Raw genomic sequence first — 24684 nt, 5'->3', positions numbered from 1 at the left:
TCCTTTCTTGTTTGGAAGTGTCCGAAAGCCAAGGTCATTTTTCCCCACGCTCAGCATTGTAAGATTAAAAACATCTTGGATATGTAATTGCAAAATAGTCAAAAGTTGTTACACGAGGGCTCTGTCTTTTGCTGTGTGACCCTTTGTCTACTGCTTCCGAGTTCTGTTACTTCACCTGGTTTACCTTTTAGATTGGTCCTTTGCAAATTCATCTGAGGGGTTAAATGACGATTCTTTTAATATCTGTGTAATGTCATGCTACGACGGTGGGACTCGGAGTGCGATCCAGGAATGTTAGGAGCCCACTTGCTGGATGAACGGGCTGCCCACGAACTGTACACAGGGAACGGCCAGAGCTGCAGGGAACACTCACTCTGGGGGTGAGGAGCAGGCCGCTTGCGGATTTGCTCGCAGGCAAATGTGTTGCTGTGGCTAGTGAGCAAGTCCAGAACGTGGTACAAGCCTGGTAATACAGGCAAAGCAAGGGTTGTAACCAGGAGAGACACAGTCAAGGAGAATCTGGGAGATAGGCTGAGGGATCAGTCCGAGAACAAATCCAGGGAGAGAGACACAGTAAACAAAGCTGAGGGGGTGATCTGGGAACACAGTTTGGAATAAAGCAAAGGTTGAGAATCCAAGCAAAGCATAAATGGGGAAAAAAAAAAACTTGATGGTTCTATAACATCAGTTTTCTGGTTAGCGTGAATAAATATTTGTTTCTGTTGAGTGTAGTTTGTCAAATACTTCAGATGGGTAGTATTTTTCTTAGAGAACTTTTATTTCAATAGAAGAGTGATTTTATCAAAGAATACAAAGGAGGCAGTTATATTTAAGAAATACTGGCTTAAAGGTTGTAACACCCACATGAGTGAAAAACAATAATTATAAGATTTTTGTTCTTAAAAGTAAGATATTTTTCTAAATGGCAAATATATATCAAATATATATATATAGTGATAACCCAAGATGCTTGTTTAGGTATGCAAGTTTCTTAAAAGTAACAAGTTATCTCTGTTTAGCGGAAAAAGGCGAGCTTTGCTTTTAGCCACTCCTCCGTCAAGTCTTCAGCGTTCCGGGTCTCAAAGACCTGCACAGTGCAGACAGAGAGAGAGGTAAGTCTGAGCATTGGATTGTGTAAACCTTAGTGTCTCAGTGTCAGGGTTATTCAAAAGTATTATGTTGATTCAGCTTTCGTGAGACTGCTTTTTAAGAAAAACATTCTTCTGTAAGTATTTTTTATAGCCATGTGTCTTTCTGGGTGAATTTAAACAAGTTATACTCACAGTGCAGCACTGAACCTCTGTAGTAGAGGCTCCAGATGACAGATACTTTGTTCTGTTTTATCTTGGGGAAAGTTTTCTAGACTCATCTTTTAAGGATGTACTATAGATTGATTTTATTGTTTTGTATTGTAACCACATTATCAAATATTCTCAATTTAAGAACACAAGTCATTAGTAAACCTGTCTTATTTAGTTGTTAGTACTCAAAGGCTCTTTTGAAACCATTACACAGCTTAGTAGTTTGTTCCTCTTGCTTTGCTGTGGAAATGAACATGCCTTTGAATGAATCAAATTTATTCAGATCATGTTCTATGTATGTGTGTGCTGGAAAAACATGATGAGGAGGTGTTTGACAGACACCTGGTTATCCAAAATGCATCTGGTTGATTTATACTGTGCAAGGACACAGTTCAGAGACCTTGACAAGGCTTTGAATCGGCGATAATGTTTGAGTGTCCCGCTGTGCGTCATTACCTTGGTGAGTTCCGCAGCTTGGACCAGCCTGTTCTTGCTTCCTGCGTACATCATCTGCTGCTCCGGCTTGCAGCCTGGTGTCAGAGAGCACATCATCACCACTGTGCTGACAGCTTCATGCCCACAGAATCCAGCAACATGTGCACCAGTGACTCTCGGCTGTGAAAGAGTGAGGCCTTCCTGTGATCAAGAAGCCGCGTTCGGCGACGCTGATGCCCAATGATTCCGAACAGCATTGCCTCCTTAGGACAAACTGTAACCTCTTTGCCGTATTCAATGGTCTGATTTTGCATCTGTATTTAACTAATGGATAGCTGTTTTGAGGTGCTCCTCAGAATTGGAAGCTACCGCCCCATTTGTAGCAGACAGTGGTAGTTCAGTTTAATTTTAATAAGCAGTGAGGGGGGAGCTGAAGCCGGCACAAAAAACACCCTGGACCCTCATGGGCTCTCAGTCTTTGGTATCAGCATGCCTTAGGTAAACATCTCAAGATGTTGCTTAATCTATGAGAATAAAGGTGGTGTTTGATCTTAAGTGTTTTTCCCATAGGGACTTTATTTTTTGCATATTAGTTTAATTTGGATTGCATTTGAACCCTGGTGCCAGACACCAGCTACCGTTGCACAATACTTACCCACAGGGCTGCAAAAAATGAAGCACAAAGGGTAGGACACCCTGCCGTCTTCGTGGACATACTTATAGCTGTAGACTATGAATGTGAAGCCAGTCAAGGAAGGACAACCTCAATGACCTTGAAGGTCGTACAGGAAAAGAAAGGCGAACAGGTCTGTAACACAAACAGAACTCAGCCCAGCACTAGATACGCTGTTAAGTATAGTCTAAACCTTTCCAGGCAAACTGTACGTACGAAACCCTCAGAGAAGATGAATTGCGTATTGTATGTAGTTCATTAACTTGAGTCCTGGAGGTGGAACTCATTGTGAGGATCTGACAGACCACTGCAGGGCTGTCGGAGACTTTTTCAGATGTCATTTAATATGACACTGGAGTGAAAAAGTCACTGGACTGCTCCAGCCTGTTGCTCAGAACTACAACACTGCACAACCTGCCTGCTCTGCAGTGTTGGCCAACAAAAATCGATGTTGTGGTTACCGTGAGCCAAGTGCAGACGTTAAAATGGGACTTTATAAAATAACATTGGAATTCTCTGTTCATTTTGTTTTTGTAATCCCCTCCCATTTTATGACCGCTAAATGCCAGTTGGCGCAGCTTGGCAGGAGGGGGGGGCACTGGGTGCCCAGGTGGCTAGGATACTTCACTCAGAATGCTCCTGTAGATGCCCTGCTCTTGCTCTGCCACATAGCATGTCTTTGTAGATGCAAAGTTGGTCTCAATTAGCTTCTCTGTTTGATAAAAGATTACAAAATCGATTCCGCTGATCGATTCAGAAGGATATCTTGGTTGCCGTTCAGGAAGCTCATTCTTTAGATCGTCTAGGGAAATGTCCTGTGAAGGGGAGGAAAGAAATACAGACAGGTCTTGGTGTTGTTGTGCAATGCTGAGAAGGCAAATATAATGATCTGCAAAGCAACAAAAGAAGCAGTGCGTGCCGGTTTTTGTGATTGATTATACATTCTACATACAAATTTCCCCATTTTGCATGAAGAAAGGTCTTTGCAGCAGTAAGCAATGAGTGACTGAGTCCCTTCTGATATCCACATACTGTAGATTACAAAGGTGGTGTTCACTGCTTACATTTGTGCATTGACTCACATCAGACTTAATGGCTTCATATTGTTCATTGTGAAGAGCCATTGTTTTTATCCCTGCCTGTCTGTTTCATTCTGTCAGGACCAGGCACTATAATGTTTCACCTCATTGAGCTCCAGGAGGAGCTCCTACTAGGCCATTGATTATTTACAAAGGGCAGCTGTTCATTACCTTGGTAGGTTACGCTTTGCTGTACAATAGCATGACAGTATAGAGAGGTCAGAAATATCTTATACCTGTAACAGCTTTGAAATGGAAAACTGCATGCGTACAGCAGCAGTCTGGAAATCTATCAACTCATGTTAAATGCTACTTACTTCATATTCTTCCTCTAGGATCACTAGCTGCTTGTCCTTGTCGATTTTCACTAAAGAAAAAGGCATACTATCAGAAATTTTAAATAATTCAATCCTATTTCCTAAAATGATTCTAGACCAGGGGACACTAATGGTTTCTCTGTTGAAAGCTACATCAAAGTAAAAAAAGGCATCTCAACCTATTTGTAGCGAGATAATTTTTTCTAAGGGTACATGACATGAGTTATTTAGGTTTTGTAAGTGGAGCATTAGATATTCTTTAATGTTTAAGATGGTAAGCATACCATTATTTTTGTCAGTGGCTTGACACAGGGTACTCTCCATCAGTTTGATCTGGACGTCTTTTGTCTTTCATGGACCTGTCTCAGTGTTCGTGACAATTCAAATGGGTCACAGAAAAACAGAACTTTGGAATTTTGTCTGCTCCTAACAGATCAGCTAACAGATGGTGTCTGGAGTTTCTAAATGCCTGTAATATAGCTGAACGTCTGGTCGTCATTGGCAGATATTTGTTTTTATATTTATTTATCTGTTTGATTGAAGAGTGTGTGGAAGCTCACAGTGCCTCATTAAATAAGAGTGAGATTAATTTATAAAATAATTATCTAGGATAACATGAACAGCTTTTTCAGAATCATTTTATAAGATGGCGAGTGAGTGGTTTCTCCCGAGCCGTGCTAGGTTTGATTTCACCAGACCTCTGTCTCTGAAGGGGGTCCAACCAATTGTGTGCCTCTTTGTCTTGTATGATGAGCATATTGAAATAAAACCTGTCCACTCCGACATCCTCAGTCTCCTGGCAGCTAGAGGGATGTGCAATCATTATGTATGAAATTATCAAGTTTATTTAAAAAACAAAGAGAAACTGAGCAATTTCGTCATGGTGGAGTATAGTACTGCAGCAAAAGCTAATCTGTGATGGGAGTTGATGACCCTGCTATCCTGCAGTCCACCAGGATGAATCAACATTATTTTGCTTCCTACATTTTATATTCCACACTTCCCATTACTGTGAAAACCAGCAGTCACAATTCTCATTAGGCCCAAGAAAAGGAAAATATTCCCTCCATCTTTTTCGCAGTTTTTCGTAGCTTCCTGGTGCATTTTGGAAATACTTAACAGCTTTTTAACATTTTGCACCTGAATCGAATCTGTCTGAATTACCATGCACCTCCTGACTGCTGCCTGACCTTCTGAAATGAGATGAAATTCTCAAGGTTTATTTTTCCTGCTTAAGTGAAAAATTGAATCCTTTAACCAAGCTGGCGCTCTGTGCTCCCGGGCTGTGGGTCCAACAGGGACGCCAAGAGTGAGAGGAATGCTGCTGGTATCGTGTGCGAAAACTGGGAGCAGCATCCCCACTATACCGGAGCATTGGAGAATATCGTTTTCAGCTTCTAAAGCTCCATTCCCACCAGTCCCCCTGCGTCCGAACTGCTTGCTGTGATCCGTTGTGGTTCTCGGTTTAAGGATCGTCTGGCATCGTGGGTGGGCCTCACCGGGGGGGTGGGGGGGGTACGCCAACTAGTTCTGGCACTTACTGATGATGGCAGCATTGTTGGTTTCCTTGCGGAACCGGAACTTCTTCAGCTTTTCCTTCAGGCCCTCGTCCACCTCACACACCACCAGGGAGTCTGACTGTGGGAGACGAGAGAGGGGAAGAAATGAGACTTCTTTACGAGCTCAGAGCTAAGGTTCGGTACCTCCACAGGAGTGGCCTTTTACAGGAAAAAACGTGTCTAATAACCGTTTTAACTTCTGTCTTTTTATGTTTCATAAGAGCAGGGGCGGAGAGAACCTCAGATACTTGATGCTACTTTTTAGAACAGCAGTTGATCTTTATTTTTCTACTAGCTTGAAATATTGAGATAAAATGCAGCTGTCTGGCTCCAGGAACTTTTACAGGAAGTATTGTGTCCTGTGACCCACATCACAGTTTTGTTTTTACGTCTGAGGAAATGGTTTGCCCAGCAGTAACTTGATCATTTAGAATTTAGAATGCAATTCTACATTTAGTTAAGGTCCTGTAAACATAAATTGATCTGATGATACAAATCTAGAAATAAAAGCTTTTCTATTATACATACTTAAGTACCGCTGTCTATCTGTACATCCAGATGAAAATGTTTTTCCAAACTTTTGTTTTACAAATTTTTTTGAATCAGATTAAAAAAGATTTCCTTGTAAATAGCATTTATGTCCGCGTATTAAATGCAGACTGTTCTGTTTTATGTCAAGTTGTGTCGATGATTCTGTAGAAAATAACCTTTATGTCCTGTGGAACCGGTAGTGTGAAAAAGCTCAGGAAGATGGAGCATGAAGATGTCGATTTTGGCGAGGTGTTGTGACTCATGCTCAACCCAGATCATATCCTGTGGTAGATGTGCTTTGGCTGTTAAGAAACTGAGAAATCGCTGCTCAGATGGCAAGCGACTGGGTGAGTGGTCTTTGCCTAGCGGGACAATACCTATTCTTTTTTGTCTTTTTGATTTTCACCATGCATGACATTTGCCTCATCACCTGTGCACAATCGACTCTCTAACAGATGAGATGACTAGTACTTATGCAACGAAATCACTTGTGCATATCGCGGTCAACCATGAATGATCAAGGAATTGTAAGGACGCTGAATGTAGATCTTTTTTACGTAATATACACGCACCATCCAATAGAGATGTGGGTTTGTTTTGATGCTACATGTTTATAGCTCTGTTGCATGCAGGATGACTTCTTGTTATATTACTTTTTGTTTGGGTGAGGCACTGCAAAAAATCGAAAGTTCTTTTCAGCATGAACGGCATCCTCTCTGTTCCATTGTGGTCGAGCAGTTTGCAGCACATTATCAGCCTTAGAGAACTCTGAAGTGACAGATTGAGGCCGTGTGGTTAGACTAGAAGAGAGCAGTCGTCCTGTGGCACTGTGTAAAGCCAGCCTTGCACATTTACAACAGGAGAAGCTGGGTGTCGAGGGGAGGCTAGTTGGAGCTTAAAATGAGCCACTCGTCCTGTAACGATGACCATGATCTGGATGAAACATACCATGTTTTAAGGCCTTGCGTTAGAAAAAGTCACTAAGCAAGTAAAATAAGTTCTCTTACCATTTTGTCGCAAAACAGGTCCGTTTCCTCTTTTCTGGTGCTTAAAGCAGTTTACTAGTTGTGACAAATTCACCTTCTTACGAATCCCTTGTGACAGGATGCAAGCCAGCTCTCTAAGTTCCTTTTCTAGTATAACTGCTGTTAAAAGGGGAGGGCCATAGGCTGACAGGAAATGTGCATCTGGAACCTGCTCTTATATATAATCAAATCAGATAACAGTGATGAAAACTCAAAATGGCACTCGACAAACTACTAGACATCTAGCCGTTTTGCAGGTTGCAAAACAAGCCCCAGCCTAATGATGTTTCACACGTGATCCAGCTTGTGCAGAAGAAGTATCAATGCAGGGTGCAAAAGTGTCTCAAGAGTGTCTTCTCCCAAGATGGAGGCAGAGTGGATGAATTAACATGGAAACATGGTAGTCGTGCAGTGAATTGTAGTCATGCAGGGGATGTGGACATGTAGTGAATTGTACAAACTTCATGTACCCACAAACACAAAATTTGCCGTATTTCAACTGTGTAGTCAGAAATATAATTGACTAAACAGGTTGTGCTTTGTAGCACTTGGTGGTCATCAACAAGACAATAACATGCTGGTCAGGAGGTCATCTTAGTTTAAGAAGGAACTATTTCAGTGTCTTGTTGTTAGCATGATAGTTGCTGATTTTTTACTTTAATGTCCAAACACTTCTGGAAGAGCTGATGTTTTGCCACACACCTTATGACCCGTTGAGGGTGTAAAAGTTATTACGGCAAGCTGGCTTGTGCAAGGCCCTTTTGGGAACAGTCCCACATAGTGGCCAAACCATGTGACCTGTCAGGCCTGTGACATTTCATGAGCTTTATCCAACAGTTTTGTCAGACAGGCAATTTTATAGACTGTTGGAACAGTTGGCATAATTATAACAATCTGAGCAGCAACAATGCCCTTTGATCATTTAGGCATTAATTAGCATGAAATTGCAAGTCTGCAGGGTGTTATTGTGATATTATACCTCTGATTATGTGATAGGCGATTTTGAATGACTTATTTTAGATGACAAATATGTCAAATAACTGGATGGCGGAAGAAAAGAGGGGTTTTGATCTTGAAGGCAGTGGTGATTGCAGGTCGTTTGCTCTTGCTTGGGCTTTACAGAAATTAAAGTGAACGAAAAAAAAGCTGGAAAGTTGCATTTGAAAATAATAAGAGATTGTTTCATTTTTATCTGCCTTGCTCATTTAATTTGTATGCTGTAACCTGTCATTATCCACGCTCTCCCAGGTAATTTTCAGTGTGGCTTTCGTGGAAAGGAGCGGTATTTGCCCTCCGAGTCCTCCATGGAAGCCCGTTATTTACAGACCGCCTGCCCACAAAGAGCCTCGTGGAGGGCTGTTATCGCTGGCTGTTGAGAACGTGGTTTCCTAACGAACCCTGTCTTGCCTTCCTCAGGATCTGACCTTGGAATTTATGGACCAAAACAAAGTTAAATATAGTTCCTCCCAGTCTATTTTGAGACATCCTTCTGATGTCAGGGAATGCCAGCTGAAGAAAAGCTGAAGAGGCTTGTTAGGGTGAGGGCAGACCCCTGTCTTGACTACACGAACTTCAGGGATTTTAAGAACTTGTGAGGCATGACCGTGGGTACTGGCATAGCAAGATCTTTTTATCCAGTTCAATGAAATGATTGACATTTTTTTAAAATTAGACATCATTTCTGGTTTTAGAAGATAAACGTGGTGGTACATCTTAGGATTGTCTGCCAGGACATGTCTTCTTTTAATTTTACTATTATTTGGTTTTCATTTTGTACCTTTTACATTTTTAATCAGTAAAAGGATGTCGCCTCTGCTCCTGTGATGTAATTGTGTAATGTTCCTGACACATCTGGAAACTGCTGGGACATATAGCCATGATTCCTTGTGGAAAGAAACCACTGCTTATTTTCAGCCCAAATACATTCCCACTGGTTGTGCCCTTAGGTTCAATTTCATACAGTAATTTAGTCATTGACTTGACATCTCCTAAGCTTTTCAGGAACTGGAATCTTGCCCGTCATAACCACCTCTGTTCAGGACTAAAGAGATTCAGTTCCTGCAGCGTGCATGTGAGTTAGACCCTTTTAGACCAGGAACAGCTCAGGAATTCTTCCCAGAGCAGCAATAAACTTTTTGTCATATGCTGAACCATGTGCAATTTCCTACAATATTATAAAAAATAGTTGTAGAAATCACAAATTGTAATCATATCATGATTTCATATAGCTATATCCTATATCTGAGGTACAAGCTGAGTTAGACTGTTAGTTAGTCTGGACGGTTGTGTCTGTAAAAAACTTTGTGTTTTTATGTTTACGTATAACCTATGTTTTGCTTTAGTAATTGAGCTATGGTGACAGAAGGTTAAGGTGAGGTTGCAACAACAACTGAGGGAAAAAAAGTCCAATCTAATAATAGCTTTCCAACAACTTGAAGGTTGCTAACTCAGCTAATGACTGCTTGATCTGTAATAACAGCATTAGCTTCATTATCATCCCCTGCATGTTCTTTTGAGGATGTTATGACTCAGTAGGGGATTGCTAAAAAACAGATTCTGTGGAAAGGTTTACTATAGTATAATTTAATCTACAACGATTAGATTGAATGTAGGAGAGGGTAGTAAAATCATGAAAAAGACATGGAAATGGGAATGGAAATTGTAGCTGGATTCCAGTGGGTTGGGCATGTGTGGTGGTTTAGGCTGTTCATCAGTTAACTAATATACCCTAATGATCGAGATAAGGTAGAAGGTAAACTCTTTGAAAGTGATGCCTATAATAAACTTGACTCCGCTGGGAGAGGAGAGCTGGAAGATATGGATCTTGCCTATTCTATTAATTGGGACACTAGTAGATCTCCGTGTTGACCCGTTGAACGCTTTCTGCTGGAGCCTACAATAAGGAGAGCTTGGAAAATGACCATAAATGCCAATGAAGCAAGAGAGATGCACGAGGTAAGAAGAAAACCAAAACCATTGGATGGCAAAATAGTGGTAAACTGCCCTAATCCTACAGCAGTGCAGTGTGTGCCGTTTCAAACTCTGAAGTACCGCTCAGCTCAACCCGTCAAGACGTGGCTGCCTTCGTGGTAATGTTTAATTCATGTTTCCACAGCAGGCTATGGCAAACGGTATTAGATCTGAGTTTTTATCAGACCGAGACATTTCTTAAGCACACAGCCAGCCAAACTGGGGACTGCGATGAGTTGAACAGACGAGATATCAGTCAAACGGGCAACATCTGACGAGAGACCAGCCCCTTAAAGACACAGCACACCATTCGAGCTGGAGGAGTTCACGCTTGGGCTAATGATTAATGTTCAAGGCACAGTTGCCCCGGTTTGATTTAGATATGACACGGGAGCAAACAAAGTAAGATGTACTCATCCCTCCCCGAATAATATGTGGATCACCTATGCATCTGCAGTGATAAGGCACTTTTTAGTGTAAGCCGTAGTGACCACACACACACACGCTGCAGCGTGTTTTTTTTTTACTTTGCCGTCAGTCACCGTGACGTTTTACCAACCAAAACCTTTAAAAATGTTAAGTCCCTCCATCACATTTTCGGTCACATCAATCGGATCACCCTTCACTCCGCCCGCCCTTCGTTGTCAATCTCTTCGAGCTGCTTCTCGTTCACGTCGATCATTCCACGACTGACCAATAGGAACGCTCTGTGGGGGGGCACTTGTCCCGCCCCTCCGGGCGGGCCTATCCCCGTTGCCGTTACGCACGGGAGGCCCGTCTGCGTCTCGTGCGTCAGGTCTCAATCCGAGTTGATTTTTTTTTAAAGCTTTCCGTGTGTGTTTGTGTATTTTTGTGTGTTTTTAATACTTCTTGTTCGTGGTGAATTTGTTTTTTAATATTTATTTTTAATATATGTCTATAAATATTCCGGAGAATATTATCTCACGGTAATAATTATATTAAAAAGAAACGAGGGAGGCTGACCTCTGGTGTGACAAAAAAAAAACGTACGTTTGCTAAAGGAAGCGATATAAAATATAAACAAATCAACCGGAGAGAGGTGCTGGAGTGTGCGTGTGTGTAAGAGGTGGGTGAAATAGAAGGACATTCACACACACACACAGAGGGAGAGACACGGCCACGGAAAATACGGGCCAAAGCGGAGAAAAACCGCCGGAGGAACTTTGAACCGTGGAGAAGCCTTGGAGAATCAACACTACTGTGAGAAAAGAGGATACCCCGCCAACGGCACGGAGGGGAAAGGGGGAGGGGGGTGGGTGAAAGTATCCCGAGTCCTAACTCAATCCCTCCCATCAAGCACGGAGGAGACACACGAACCTCCAAGAGGGCCTGGAAGAGCGAGAGACCCCCCCCCTCCCCTCGACAGCCAGCCGTTTGCGGAGCCCCAGTCCGGCGCTGCCCGAGCCGCGACGCCGCGCCACGCCACGCCGAGGTCGGTGCCCTCTTTTCCGTCTCCCGTCTCCCGTCTCCTGCCTCGGCGTGCGGAGCCGCCGCCGCAGGGTTTCCACGTTTTTACACCAGACCCGTCTGTCCAGTCGGAAACGTTTTATTACTGTTTTTCTTGTGTGTGTGTGTGGTGGTGGGGGGTGTTGTTTTGGTTGTAAAATGTGGTCTTTATTGGAGATATGCAGACGTAGCTAGCCGAAGAAAGCCCCTGGAGCGGCGTGGAGTCGATAATGTATTAGAAATGTATGTATTTTTTTTTTTACACTTGCATTTTCTGCGGAGGGCGGCTTTCTCATGATAAGTATCTGGCGCCCCCAGCTCCCCTCCGCCTTCCTCCTCCTCCTTCCCTCCCCCTCAAAAAAAAAAATCAAAATGGTTCTTATTAAACAGAGATGAAGGGGTATCGATGAGGGCTTGGACTTGGGTTGGATGTGCCAGGAAGAGAGAGGGAAGGAGGATGGAGCAGGGGGGTTCTCTTTTAGGAAGCCACTTTGGGGTTGAGAAGAGGATAGAAAGATGAATAAGTGGAAACAATGCATGGGGATCCTTTCCCAGCGTAACTATCAGTGATAAGAGAAACACTGACACTGACCAGGGGACATGCAGATTCTAGACACTCAGCCAGTTCGGGGGAAAGGTAGCTGACTAAAGAGATTAGCCCGTTGTGCTACACTGCATGTTTATAAAAAAGGGAGGGGTGCCTAGACAGTTCACACCGCGATCTTGCAACAGGACAAGAATGCACAGTATCCTTTCCCTTCGCCCTGCGTGAGGATGGGCTCTCAAGACCCATTTATGTCAGCGGCGAAGTTAAAGTAAGACTAGCTTTTTTTTTTTTGTGTGTGTGCAAACGCGAAGTCTTGATCGCGCTACTGTATGCAGCCCTCGGCGCCTGTGAAATAACCACGCTTGATCAATCAGATTGTGGATTGCGGTATGGGACGGCGATCTTTTTAAATAACTGCATTAGCGAGCGTACCGGTGTTTCGCTCACTACTAGTGGGTTACTAGTAAGAGTTTTTTTTAACAGTTCTTGTGAACATTTGCTTGATTTTCGCCTGCGGTAGAGCAGATAATGTGAGATGGAGTATCTTTTCCGAAGGGCCTCGAATGGGAGTGGAAGGCGGCACTGCATACCGTGGTTGTACAGTTAATGTATGTGCCCAACTGACGCTGATAACTATAGTATTAATCCTCAAGGAACTTGTAGTTTTATTTTGGCTGTTTCCTCGGTGAGCATTTCTATATTACTGTATAGTATTCGTTATTTGCTTTGTCTTCTTAGTTACTTTGATTTTAAGTGTTGGTTGTCCTTTAAAAATCTCAGCAGTCCGTTTGTGATCAACACCAAGCACATTTCATCAGAGCAGGTTTAACCCAGTCAAATCATGATTCCTCAAAAGGGCAGAATAGGGTTTTCCTGGCATGCACTTGCAGGTGCTTTAATCTCAATTTGATAAACAGGGTGCACTGTGCACAGTTAGGTTTTCCACCTAACCCAGTGAAGCTGCTGTGTCTGCATAATCCACTTGTGCATTGTTTGTTGGATTATCATGAAGTGTATACAAAAAAGTCTTATTCCTGATGTTTGAAATCACTTGAGGCAGTATCAAGCTTTTGTACATTTATCCCAAGCATTATTGATTATTCAGTTTGGTGGTTAGAATGCTCTGAATAACAGTATATTTTGCATAATCATTTTAAAAGTAAATCCACCATTTCTTACAATTTTTTAAAATCAATTTTAAACTTATATGGCAAACACATCTGCCCTTAACAGTATGTTAAAAAAATTGTTTTTTTTTGTTGTTCTATGCAACCAATTAGGGTGGGAGGTTTTGCTCAACATTTGTGAAATAAATAAAAAAAGGTTTTGTACTTGAACGAAAGGCTTTCAAAACCACCTTGTTAATGGGTCATTGCAACTTTCTGCTTTGTGAGCTGAAAAAAACAACTACAGAACAAGTAATAAAACCAGAAAATCTCATTACTTGTGCTTTTGTACAGATTGATGCTGATTTCAAAATGCTAAATTGGCAGCCTCTTGCTTACAATTTGCGTAACAGGACTGCTGATACTGGGGGACACACAGCAGGCCTGCCACTTGACTTTGGGTTGGTTTGTGTGCAACGGTCAGTGCTGAATTTTTAAAGTCATTTAATATTTTTGTAGAGTTCACTATTCCTGCCAATAGGAAAGTCAGTGGAGCATCTTCAAACTTGGAAAATATCTTTTCAACAGTTGGTGAGTCAAAGGATCCAGGATTTACCCTCTTTTACATTGTGCCACCATTGGGCCAAACTAATGAATGTGGGGTATTTTTCATGGTTCGTCCAGAGTGTCATAAAGACACAGAGGTTGTGACAATGAGTGACAGTCTGCATATTCCAGGAAGTGGTCATGGGAACCCTCAATTTGCTTTTGTGTTGTGCATTTGGAAAGGCATAGCCCCTTCTGCTTCAGAAGCACAAATTGCTGTAAATTTAAGAATGGTGGGGTAGTTGACATTCGTAGAGAATAAAACTACACCTCTGTGGTTTTAAGCATTTGTGCTGGTTTGTTTCACACAGTAAGGAATATAGAAATCATATCAGCTTGGTGGCTTTGAAGTTATTTCTTAAAGTTTCTGCAGATTATGTATGAAAGTGTTTTTAAATTTAAAGGCGTTTTCAGCTGTCCATACTGGACATGCTAAATTGGGAATTTATTTGTAAAGCAGTTCTTATTAATTGCCATTCTAAGGCATGCTCATGTTGTCAGCATATTTATCTGGAGTTTTTTTTTTCTTTCAGTAGCCTGGCTTTACTTCTTTCAGGACCCGTCTCCAATAGAATGATTGCAAGTATTGTTACACTCATTCCTGCAAAGACAGATTTCAAGGGCCCTAAGTTGTTTAGACGTTCATGCATTCATTTTTCATGTTACCCTGTTTTTGTGCACAACTAAGGTGAAGTTTATTTATCAAAGTTTATTTATCAAACATCACACTTACACTTAAACATCACACTTACACTTTATATTTGTTTATATTAGATCTTGTAGAACTTTGAGCGAAAGAGTTAATTTTTAACTTTGGATTTGATACCTGTGCTTTTAAATAAAAAAAAATGAAGCATGAAGCTCAGAGAAAATTAATTTAATCTAATTTGCACTGTTTGAATTGCTCTTTTACAGTGCTTTCATGTTCATACTGTATTAATGTCAAGTCAACAGGTGTGTGAAGTTAAGTCTTCCTCTGGGATGATAATGATTTAATTGTCAAAATGCTGGTGTTGGCAGTCAGGTGTTCCAGTTGCTTAGCATTACGGATGGAGTTTATCTTGGATCATAATAAGATAAGCTGCCCTGAATAAAGGAGATGCATTTACCACACACTTAATATAGGGTCACCCCTTAATGGAGAGAATCAGCCAGTCAGAAAAGTTTTAGAGTTGTTTTATTTTGTGCCAGTCTGAGTTTCTGAAGTAATGTTTTTATTGGTTATACTGAATATGGTCTCCTCAGATTAGTGTTTATACCCAGATAGGAGATGTTCATTAAAGGATAGAAGACTTCTGTGCATCTGTGTTCACAAAAATAAATGTCCTTTTTCCAATTTGCTGACCATTCATCCACTGGGATAATGTTCTAGACATCAAGGACTGTAAACCAGAGTGCTTCAGGTCCACGGTTACATGAAAGTAATTTCCGTATTATGGTGGATAAAAACCTGAAGCTGAATGAAATCAGATGTACACATTTGGATTCTTATGAGCAGTTTGCTGCAAGTAGAGAAGAATCTTTGATGCCTGTTAAATCGTAATAAATCTGTTAAATAAAGTAGTAAGTTTACACTTCCTAGTTAAATTAAGTTAGTCTTTCTTCTGAAGAAGATAATTTAGTTGCATTTTTAAAACGTTAACTCCTGTGATTTCTTTGTTTTCCATTGGAATGATCTCGCCATCAGCTGGACAGTCCTGAGCAAGGGCATGGAGGGCTATGACAGTGGTGAGACAGCATACTTAATAAACGGGTTGGAATGAGTCAGACTCATGTCTCATGTAATGTGCATTAGACACAAGCCTGAACATTTCTAGGTTTCAGTGCAGATGTGCACAATGAAATACTGAAAAGACCCCACATGTTGTTAGCAGATGTCTTCGAAGAAGCTTTGTTTCAGCATCCTGTTGTGAATTTCCAGGCCTATGTATTCTGTGATTGATGAATACAGGAGTTGCTCTTAAAGTATGCATGGGTTTCCCTCAGTGGTGGTGCAGTGCAGATGGGGTGGGTGTCTTCTTGTAATTCATTTGTTTCAGTGTTTTAGCAAGCAAATCCAGCATCATGAATTCCATCCCTTTTTTAGTTAGTTGATCTGCAGTCAGAGAGCATTTTAGTAGATGATTAGACAGTGATGTTTTTAACTATCCTTAGCTTAAATCTGTTGTTATTAGGGGACAGGTTAATAAAAAAAAATAACCTGCCAAAACAAGTTTGGTAAAATGTTTTATTTGAAGGTGTTCTTTAAAAGATGTGATCCAGGCTTGTGTCCCAAAATTTTGAGATGCAAACACAAAAATGAACCTTTGCAGAGAATTTTGTGATTTTAGTTTCCATGTCCCTCTCACTGCACTGTTACATCTCCAAGACTGTGTGGTGGCTGAGAGCACATTGGGAAATTACTAATACTGGGTTCCACGTCTGGGGTAGTCCCAATAGAGTGCATATAAACCTGGTCTTTCTTTGGCCTCCAGGGGAGTAAGCCACTTCAATCATTGATTAGACTTAAAATGTTTGTTACCTGTTGCTTTTATCTTTGTAGTGAATTGCTCTATATAACTTGTGTATGTATTTATTTATTTTTTCTGAATATTCTTGTATTCTGTGACAACATGAGATTGGTCAGGTATGCAGCAGTTGAGTTCAAATTTGCCCAGACATGTTAATTTTGATGGCCAAGTTCCAGACTTGAGCGTCCCTGACCCAGCTCAGCAATCTTCTCTGAACAGCTGGCACGCTCTACAGCTTCAGGGAGCCACACCTGTGTGTCAGTGCAGCATCACAGGCAATCATATGGCTGTGCAGGAGGCTGCAAGTTAATGGAGCCACATGGGACTGTTTTGTTTTGAACCTGGCTTATGATGAGTCCATGATTTCTCTCCAGGTCTTCTTGTGGGTGGTCCTGTCCCCCGAGCAGTTTGGGATTGGCATTCCACAGATAATCAGGGCAGCAACTTTTCAGGGAGTTTAGGAGTGGGGAGAGTGGAGTGCGGAGGATGGAGCTGAGTTTCTTGTCTGTAGTTTGGCTCTGATTATTGATCACTAATTTTTTTATTTATTTGGTGATGTTATACAAATTGTTGGCAATTGGAGCCCCCTTTATAGTTGGAATCCCACCTTTGTCAAATTGGAGGAGAAAAACACTTCTGTTTTAAAGCACCAAATGTAAATTGCAAAGACCCACAAAACATAGATCTGTACAGGAAGATTGTTCAAAAAATCTTTCAGGATTAAGTTATTTGGTCTGCGCTCAGGTGTGTAATGAATAATGTCCTCTGAATCCCAGTGTTAAGTATTACCGCAGTGCATCACAACCTCGTGGCATGATTTAATCAGACGTCTGTGCTAAGCAACTCTTTCAATTGGATTGTTTTTCTGAAATAGTACGTAGTCTGATTGGCTGTTTTTCTTTGTCAGATTTGGTTGACTTTTCCCTTTCTGTTCTCATTTGTTGTTTGCTTTTTTACTTATTTCATCTGGGGCTCTCCCTATAGTTTCATTTTGTGTTATAATAGAACCAAGGCTACTTAAGATGAGATGGATCATCACTGTCACAGGCTGATGGGGCATCCTTACAGGACCAAGAGGAAGTACTTAGTCGTAGAGCTTTACATTGCAAGTCAGAAAGTAAGAGGAAAGTACATAATGTTAATCATCACACCAGAGACAGTATTTTCTTCCAGAACTGCGGAAATGCCTGCAGACTCTTTTGTAATCACTGACCTGAAGCATTAGCTGGCCCTTTCAGTGAATGCCCTGCTGAAGTAACATTTTCTTAGTACATTGAAGCCAATACACTTGTAAAAGGAGAAGGTTTTCTTCATTGTTGTGTTTCATTCTTTAGATACTTGATAGTTAAGGCAGCCTGTCTTTGATCTTATTTGTTGCATCAGACTAAATTATTTCTGACATTTTATCAGCATTTCTCACATTCATGTGAACTGCTGGCTAATGTAATTGAGTTTCATTTTGAGACTAAGAAAGACCCAAATGAATCACACATAATTTAATAGATTATATCAAAGCCAGCTCAGAGCACCAGGAAACGATGGTTAAGAGAGTATAATTGTTAAACAGAAATGAATGTTGTTACTATATAACTTTCTCTTTAATGAATTGTCTAATTTAAAAAAGTTGTTTTAGTGTTTTTATTAATCAGCAGTTAAAATAATTGCCTCTTTCATGATTCAAATCAAGTCTTATCACTAATGGATTTTTGTCGCTTTACAATGATCTTATGTAGTGACATAATATAATAATTTCACTCTTGTGTGTGCTAAGAACGTTTCAGTAGCTGAGAGGCAGTCTTCCTCCCGTTCTTCTCAATACCTGGGACCAGTTCTGCATTTGGCCCCACCCCACTGATGATTGCGGTGTTCCTTTGCTGGTGTAGACCCATCAGTATTGATAAGGATTAGGAGAGGAAGTTAACTGTTGTGTTAGAATGCTTAGCTTCATCTAGAAGAGTCCTGCATTTGTGCTGTGTCAGGGGCTGGTCAAGGTCTCTCTGTCACCACTTGTCCCTCTCTGCCTCCTAGCCTAAAGATTCTTTCAGTTGTGTGTGGGACCAGCTGACCACATCTTTTTCAAGGCTCTCTTGCCTTTTTTCTCTGTTTGACAGCAGTTTTTCTTTGTAAGAGTTCAGTTCAGTGCATCAGTAGTCTCACTTTCTATTGCTTAAGTTGAACCCTGTGAACTCTGTGACGTTTTTTTTTATTTTGTAGTCAAAATGATCAGAAATTTCACCCATAATATATTTGCAACAAAACCAAATTCACAAAATTAACTAAATCTTTCTTATCACTATGGCATGAACTTAGTGTACAAAGGGCAGTTTTCACTAAGCTTTTCAGAAGTTTATGAATAGATGTGACGTCAGTCATATAAGTTATACTCCTCTTCCTTTGGAGAAAATGTGTCCCCAGCAGTGGTTAGTACTGCCTGGCTCTGTTCAATATTTACATCAGTCCGATGGCCCATGACTTTCTCCATCATTCACTCCTTCCTCTTCATTAGTGACGTACCCTGCAGTACTGGCCTGGTATTGGATTCCTCTTCAATTATTGCAGTGCCCCGTGGCACTGCTGCATGTCATGAGGCACAGACAGCCCTTGTGACTGTTCTCTCAACTACTGAATGCATCAGTGTGATGCAATTGTTGAATTCCTTTAGCCTGTCTGCACAGCACATGGCATCCATGAGGCAATGGTATTGAAACCTGATGCAAAAGGAAAAAACTCTTGGGAGCCAACAGTCTGAAAAGTGTAGCAATCTTCAACTATCCCTTGCTGCTTTTATTCACTAATTTCCACAAAGTGTTTTATTTACCTGTTTACCACGTGTACTGATGTACAGTAGAAAGAATCCCTACTCACTTGGTTGCCTTTGCTGGCAAGGTGCAAATTATCTGAAATAAGACAAATAATTGTCCTAGCCTCAAGGAACTGACTGTGCACTTCTGTTTGTGGATTTTATAAAATGCCCCATCTGATGATGATATTGCACAGACTGCAGAATTGCCAGATCGGTCCTTCTCCTGATGATGTTTGTGATAGTGAAAAATAAAGACACACAAGGGAGGCAGAAATGTCCATTTTTGGGCCTCCCGAGGCTGGTAAAAGCCTGAGCTCACGTTCTCTGTGATTGTGGGTTCAAGCCTGGGTCATGTCACTAACCTGCTGTGACCAGGATTCCCCAAGCTGAGCCCCTCCAAGGGTAGGGTTGGATTGGTCGGCCAGAGTTCTCAGCTATACTCGGCAACCTTCATAGCCTACCATATCCTTGCATGCATGCAAGAGACGCCATATGCCACTGAACTCCTTGATTGAGGGGCTGTTGCCTGCAACATGTTAGATGAATGGCTTGAAGGTGGGTTAGTTGAAGGAGTCTTCATGCACTCTTTCTTGAAGACTCCTTCAACTAACTCATTCTTCATTCTTCCCTGTGTGTGGCTGCAGGGTTTGTAGCTGCTAAGAGAGACATGAAAGAAACATGATTAGTTTTTGCAAATCTCTGGTGTTTGGGATATGTTATCTGTTTTATGGTGGGGGAAAGACAAAGCAAGGCCAGTTTATAAAGAGGTTTAGAAAATGAAAGGTTCTAGAGTGACTGAAGTCCATTGGGAGGCCCTTAAAAAGAGAGTCTGTCCTCTGTGCTCTGATCAAAGTAGGGCAGTCTGCAGGTTACCAAATAGCTGAGCTTTGTCAGTTTGCGGAAGTGGAAGTCTTTTCTTTTTGAGGACATCCTCAGTTGAGTTTGTCTTTCTGTTAATGGGGGCTGGGGTGGGGGATATCCTGGTTTTCCTAACACAGCACTTTAAACACCAATGCCTCTCTTCTGGGATGGGATCACTGGATTCTGAAAAACCTAGAGGACAGTCATGGCTGGCAGCTACAACATTCGGTTCTGAAAGAGTCCCTAAATGTAAAGTGTTTGGTTGGTTTAGTTGAAGCATTATTGAAAATCGCCAATTTAAATCTGCAGTTTATCTGCACTGATTATTTTTTCGAAAATTGGTTGATCTTTACATCCATGGTCTGATCATTGCTTATGAAAATGGCATGCCTCATACCACCTGTTAAAAAATATCATGAAAAGAAACATTAGTGTGGCTCTTCCCTCCTGTCTTTTAGCAGGTTGTGCCCAGTCTTACTCACTGTTGGTTTAAAAAGAAACGCAGCTCTGTGTCTAGCTACTCTCTGTTGTTTGATACAACAGTCTGCCTATCACCACAACAGATTTTAGTTTCTGATGAGCACCAGCTGGATGCTGGAAGCCTGCATTAGTGTCAGTTTTTCCTGATTTTATGAAATTTGCACCAGAATAATGTGCAATATTCTAGCGTTTAACTTGCTGAACTTCATTTGTGCCACTGATACCTGGCTCTTTTCTGTTGTTGACTGCTGCTGAGTGTCTGTTGGTTTGAATTCAGCAAGAAGTCACATGCATTGAACAAATACAGACTGGCAGTCTTTCATCTAATTTGTCTGCCACACAGGAAGGCTTTCATCACATAATGTGTGCCAGGATCCTTATTTTTTATTTTTTTAAAACTGTGCTAAAGCCTTTTGTACTGGGCCTGTATCACATGGATGTATGTACTGTAGGCAACTTGTTTCAAATGGGATGACTTTTTTTTCCCTTTCCTTTTAGGATTTCAGGACCCTGTCTCCACCTTTTCAGTTTTTCACTTTAAAGAGTCTGCTTTAAATAGTTGTTCCCCTGATGCACAGATAACTTACTGGAGCCCCATTTTCATGACAAAATGAAGAGGTGCAGCATGTCATCAGTCAGGGCTCAGCCAGCTCCTTTGTTCTGCAGGACTGTGCTGTAAGAATGGGAGGTGGGGCCCTGTGTCTGAGGCTCCAGAGGCCTGTTCTTCTACAGCAGACTGCCTCGTTCCAGCTGTTCCCACAGGGCAGCACTTGTTGCTATGGCAGCACAATGCAGTAGCCAGCGCCCAGGACAGAGGGAGAGAAAGGAGCCTCTACATTGTTTTCCAAAACTAAAACTGTGTGCTGTGGCTTACTTTCTCAAACATAAAATGTGCATTCCTCACTCATGAGTATCACAGACTGTTGCAGTGGTAGCTAAATATTGTGCAGCAATGAATACACTGCACACTGTGCATAGCTACAGGGCTGTCACAGTACCTAGGAAAGTGCAAAACCAAGCAAAATGTACTGCTGCGCATTTGTGTAGGCTTTTTTGTAAGAGATTCACAATCTAAGCTGCTGTTGTCTTCAAGCTGATTGTGTGTGGGAATCTTTTTAAATAAGCTCTCTGGTTACTTGTGTATCACCCACTGACATTTTCTTTGGCTTGTACTAAGATACAGACCCTCAGTTAATGCTCTTGAATGGAATAAATGCAGCATGTTCACTGCATGTCTTTCTTTTACTTTGTCTATATTTTGTGTTAAATTAGATTTTTTCAGATTGAAGTGCATATACTTCTATATGCCTTATTCAGTGCAATGTGGGTTTTTCCCTGTCTTTTCGCCTTTGAATTCTCATTTGGTGTAGAATAAAGGTGGATAGCTATATTTTACTTGGAAGGTTCAACACGTTGTTTGGTATGGTATATCGTGTAAATTCATTCTCATTTTAGACCTACTGAGTATTTTATTTATGTTATGGTAGTGATTATTCTTTAGATGTATGTCATACAAAAATCTGTGAGCCTTAATTATATGAGTAGCTGCCCAATGTGAGAAAATCTATTGTATGAGTCTGACATAGTATATATATATATCTTTCAATATAAAGTGTTAGGCACATGTGATGGAATGAATAGATTCTTCCTATGGATCACTCTTCAGCTTCCGAATTCAAAACTGTGCTTTGTCTATCTGATTTAATTTACAAATACTGTATCTTAAAGCAAACTCCTGGAATGTGAGGAACACTAATAGTTTCAACAGTTGCAGTGACTGTGTGCAGATATCAGCATCATACAGTATGAACTCCTGGATCCTTTAAAATTGTGAATGTAAAAAATTAATTGTGTTGTTCTGTGAATCAAAAACATAATTGTAAGATCTCAAATCAAAAAGGCAGTTGCCTCCCTTCTTAGCGCACAACTCCCAATATATATATGTTCTTTCTCCTTTTACTTGTCACCAGTGTTGTGACAGACATTGTTACCCGTGCTCTGCAGAAGTGTCCTTAAAAACAAGGCGACTATGTATATGTTTTGTGCCTATGTGTACATTTTGCCATATGACCCTGGACAGTGTTTACTAGGTTCTGATCTTTGTGCCTTTTTGTTTATTTTAACAGGAAGCAACATCATATCTTACACTGAGGAGAGGAAACGCTGACTGGGAGCACAAACCTTGGAGAAGTGGCTGACAGACAGAAGCACCAGAGGAGTGGCACTTCACTGGGATGTTCTAGAGACGGGTTGCTTCCTGTAACAAGATTCACAGGCTGGAATAACAGGCAGTTGCCCACCCAACCCCTCCCCACACTCCCACACACCCCTCCAAAAACATGTGAGGGCCTCCTGGCTAAAGCGGGGAACTGAGAGTTGTTACAGAGTTGGGAAAGGCTGCCGGTGCTGCCGCTGGCGAGAGCGCGGGCGCGTGTCGAGTGTGAGAGCGCGTGCCGGCGTGGGGACACCATGATGTTCCGAGACCAGGTGGGCATCCTGACGGACTGGTTCAGGGGCTGGAATGAGTGTGAGCAGACGGTGGCGCTCCTTTCACTGCTCAAGAGAGTGACCCGCACCCAGGCCCGATTCCTGCAGATCTGCCTGGAGCACTCGCTGGCCGACTGCACGGAGATCCACATCCTGGAGGCCGAGGCCAACAACCCCGGTGAGTCTGTGCCCTCTCCTCTTGGTGTCCTTGACATCTTCTCCCTTGTGGAGTATAGCACCTTGGTAATGGCATTTGTGCAGCATCATTTTTGCAGTTTTCATACGTTTATTTCACAAGTTCCCTATGACTTTGTTTCCCACATTTGTTCTCATGATTCTCAGTGGGTTTTTAGTGTTCTTAGTCTTCTTTCATCAGTGTGGACCACAGTCATCTTTTATAGATGTATAACGTTTACATTGTCCAGTGTGATGTAAAAACTCATGGGAAGCATCCTGACATTGTAATTTTGCTGAATTGTTTTATACTGTGTTTGACCCTTGGAAGTCACCAGTCAGCAGTGTACTTCTGGACCTATCTGAATTCTAACATGCACAGTCTCCGACGTAATGGTATGTTGTTCAGGACATGGTTGTCTCTAAGGAACTTCAATAAGGAACTTACTCGCACTGAGCCAGGATATTTCGACTCCGGTTTAAGTATGTCACAGTTTCCGATTCCCTGCATTTTGTCCTTCATTTTCCAATGGCAGGAAACTGAAATGCTATGTTTTGAAAGATTTAAAGTTGAGAAGCGTCAGGACAGTTATCAGATTTTTGGGTATCTGTCCTCTGCAAGGTCTTGTGAGGTCACAATAACCTGCTGTGCAGGAACAATTTCAGGATTTTGCTCTATTAAAAGTCAGTTCTAAAGTACAAACGAATAATTGAGTGATAAGGAAATGCACAAATATCTCCACAAATTAACAGTTCATGAGAACTTGAAATGCTAACTATTCTTGTTTTTAGATGAAAAATGGGACCTAGTTTAACTGGCTATTGATTGGTACTGCAAGTTCACCTTTACTCCATCATTGGATTTGCTCTTAAAGATCAGGGGCAAAAACTTGATTTTGTCATTTGAAGATGTCTCTGGTTTTATAAAGACAAGAAAGGGATGTATTCAGAGGAATTTAATTCACCTGTTCATTGTTTCAATACTATCTTGGGATACTAATACAATGCTTATCCTGTGACGACAAGAGCCAAACAAGAAACTGTGTTCCAGAAAAACTTTCACCAAGACTACTTCTTAAACCAACTGTGAGCTTTTCTGTCTTTGTCAGGGTGTCACAGAATTTTCTTTGTGACCATTGAAATACTTTTTTTCTTAAATGTCTTCACATATAATTTTTTCCAAAAGTATATATGTGAATTGCTGTGGAGTTTTTTTTTTTAGTCAGTGGTTTTTGTAACAAGGAGCCACTGTTTTTTGTTGCAGTGGGTTGCTTGGACATTACAACATTGCACTGAGAAGAGTGTTAAGGAGATTCATGGCTGATGTGTGAATGGGGAAGCCATCCACCATTACTGTGAAGCTCTTCAGGGTTTCCAGCTGATATTTGTTGCCCATCAGGAAAATTAGTTTAGTCACAATTTAACTTCAGGGAATTGGATGTCAACCAGAATTTGATGTGATGCAGAAAAGAGATAAGTGAAGGAGGTGGGAGATCAGAGATGGGAGAGGATTTAACATAAATCTGAGTCTGTATAACGATGAAACTAAAGACTGTGTATAACCTGAGAGGAAGCATATACATTATAAAAAGCAATGGGCCCCAAGACTGAACCCTGTGGTACACTATGATTGACTGGAGCCATGGGGAATGTATGAATACCAAGGGAAACAAAATGCCTGCCAGTCAGATATAAGTGGAACCAGTTAAAAACAGTACCATTGATTGACAATGATTCTGACGTATTTGAGCAA

The 24684-nt window shown here is 41.4% G+C and overlaps 2 protein-coding genes across 4 annotated transcripts in view; one reads left to right on the top strand and one right to left on the bottom strand.

Moving 5' to 3' along the window:
* Window positions 1–757: 757 nt before the first annotated feature.
* gmfg (glia maturation factor, gamma) lies at window positions 758–7047 on the bottom strand. The gene is made up of 7 exons (XM_015341022.2): window positions 6903–7047; window positions 5347–5443; window positions 3806–3855; window positions 3175–3224; window positions 2392–2474; window positions 1758–1831; window positions 758–1087 (listed from the first exon to the last, which is right to left on the bottom strand). Exons 1-7 carry the CDS (start codon window positions 6903–6905, stop codon window positions 1016–1018), a joined length of 429 nt encoding a protein of 142 aa, XP_015196508.1. The 5' UTR covers window positions 6906–7047; the 3' UTR covers window positions 758–1015.
* Window positions 7048–10554: 3507 nt separating this feature from the next.
* LOC102682627 (protein Smaug homolog 2) overlaps window positions 10555–24684 on the top strand; it is a 44989-nt gene continuing 30859 nt past the window's right edge. Inside the window, exons 1-2 of one of the 3 annotated variants that reach the window (XM_006627588.3) lie at window positions 10555–11343; window positions 22397–22935. In XM_006627588.3, the coding sequence (XP_006627651.1) occupies window positions 22740–22935 (196 nt within the window). In that variant the 5' untranslated portion in view covers window positions 10555–11343; window positions 22397–22739. Of the gene's footprint in view, window positions 11344–11746; window positions 12173–12217; window positions 12292–22396; window positions 22936–24684 lie in introns of those variants that run through there. The other 2 variants (XM_069186308.1, XM_069186309.1) reach the window with 2 other exon arrangements.

This window comes from Lepisosteus oculatus, chromosome 3 (assembly GCF_040954835.1).
Source record: "Lepisosteus oculatus isolate fLepOcu1 chromosome 3, fLepOcu1.hap2, whole genome shotgun sequence".
In the NCBI taxonomy this organism is placed as follows: domain Eukaryota; kingdom Metazoa; phylum Chordata; class Actinopteri; order Semionotiformes; family Lepisosteidae; genus Lepisosteus; species Lepisosteus oculatus.
Note: the sequence above shows the minus strand (reverse complement) of the source record. Positions and strands in the feature narration are given on the sequence as shown.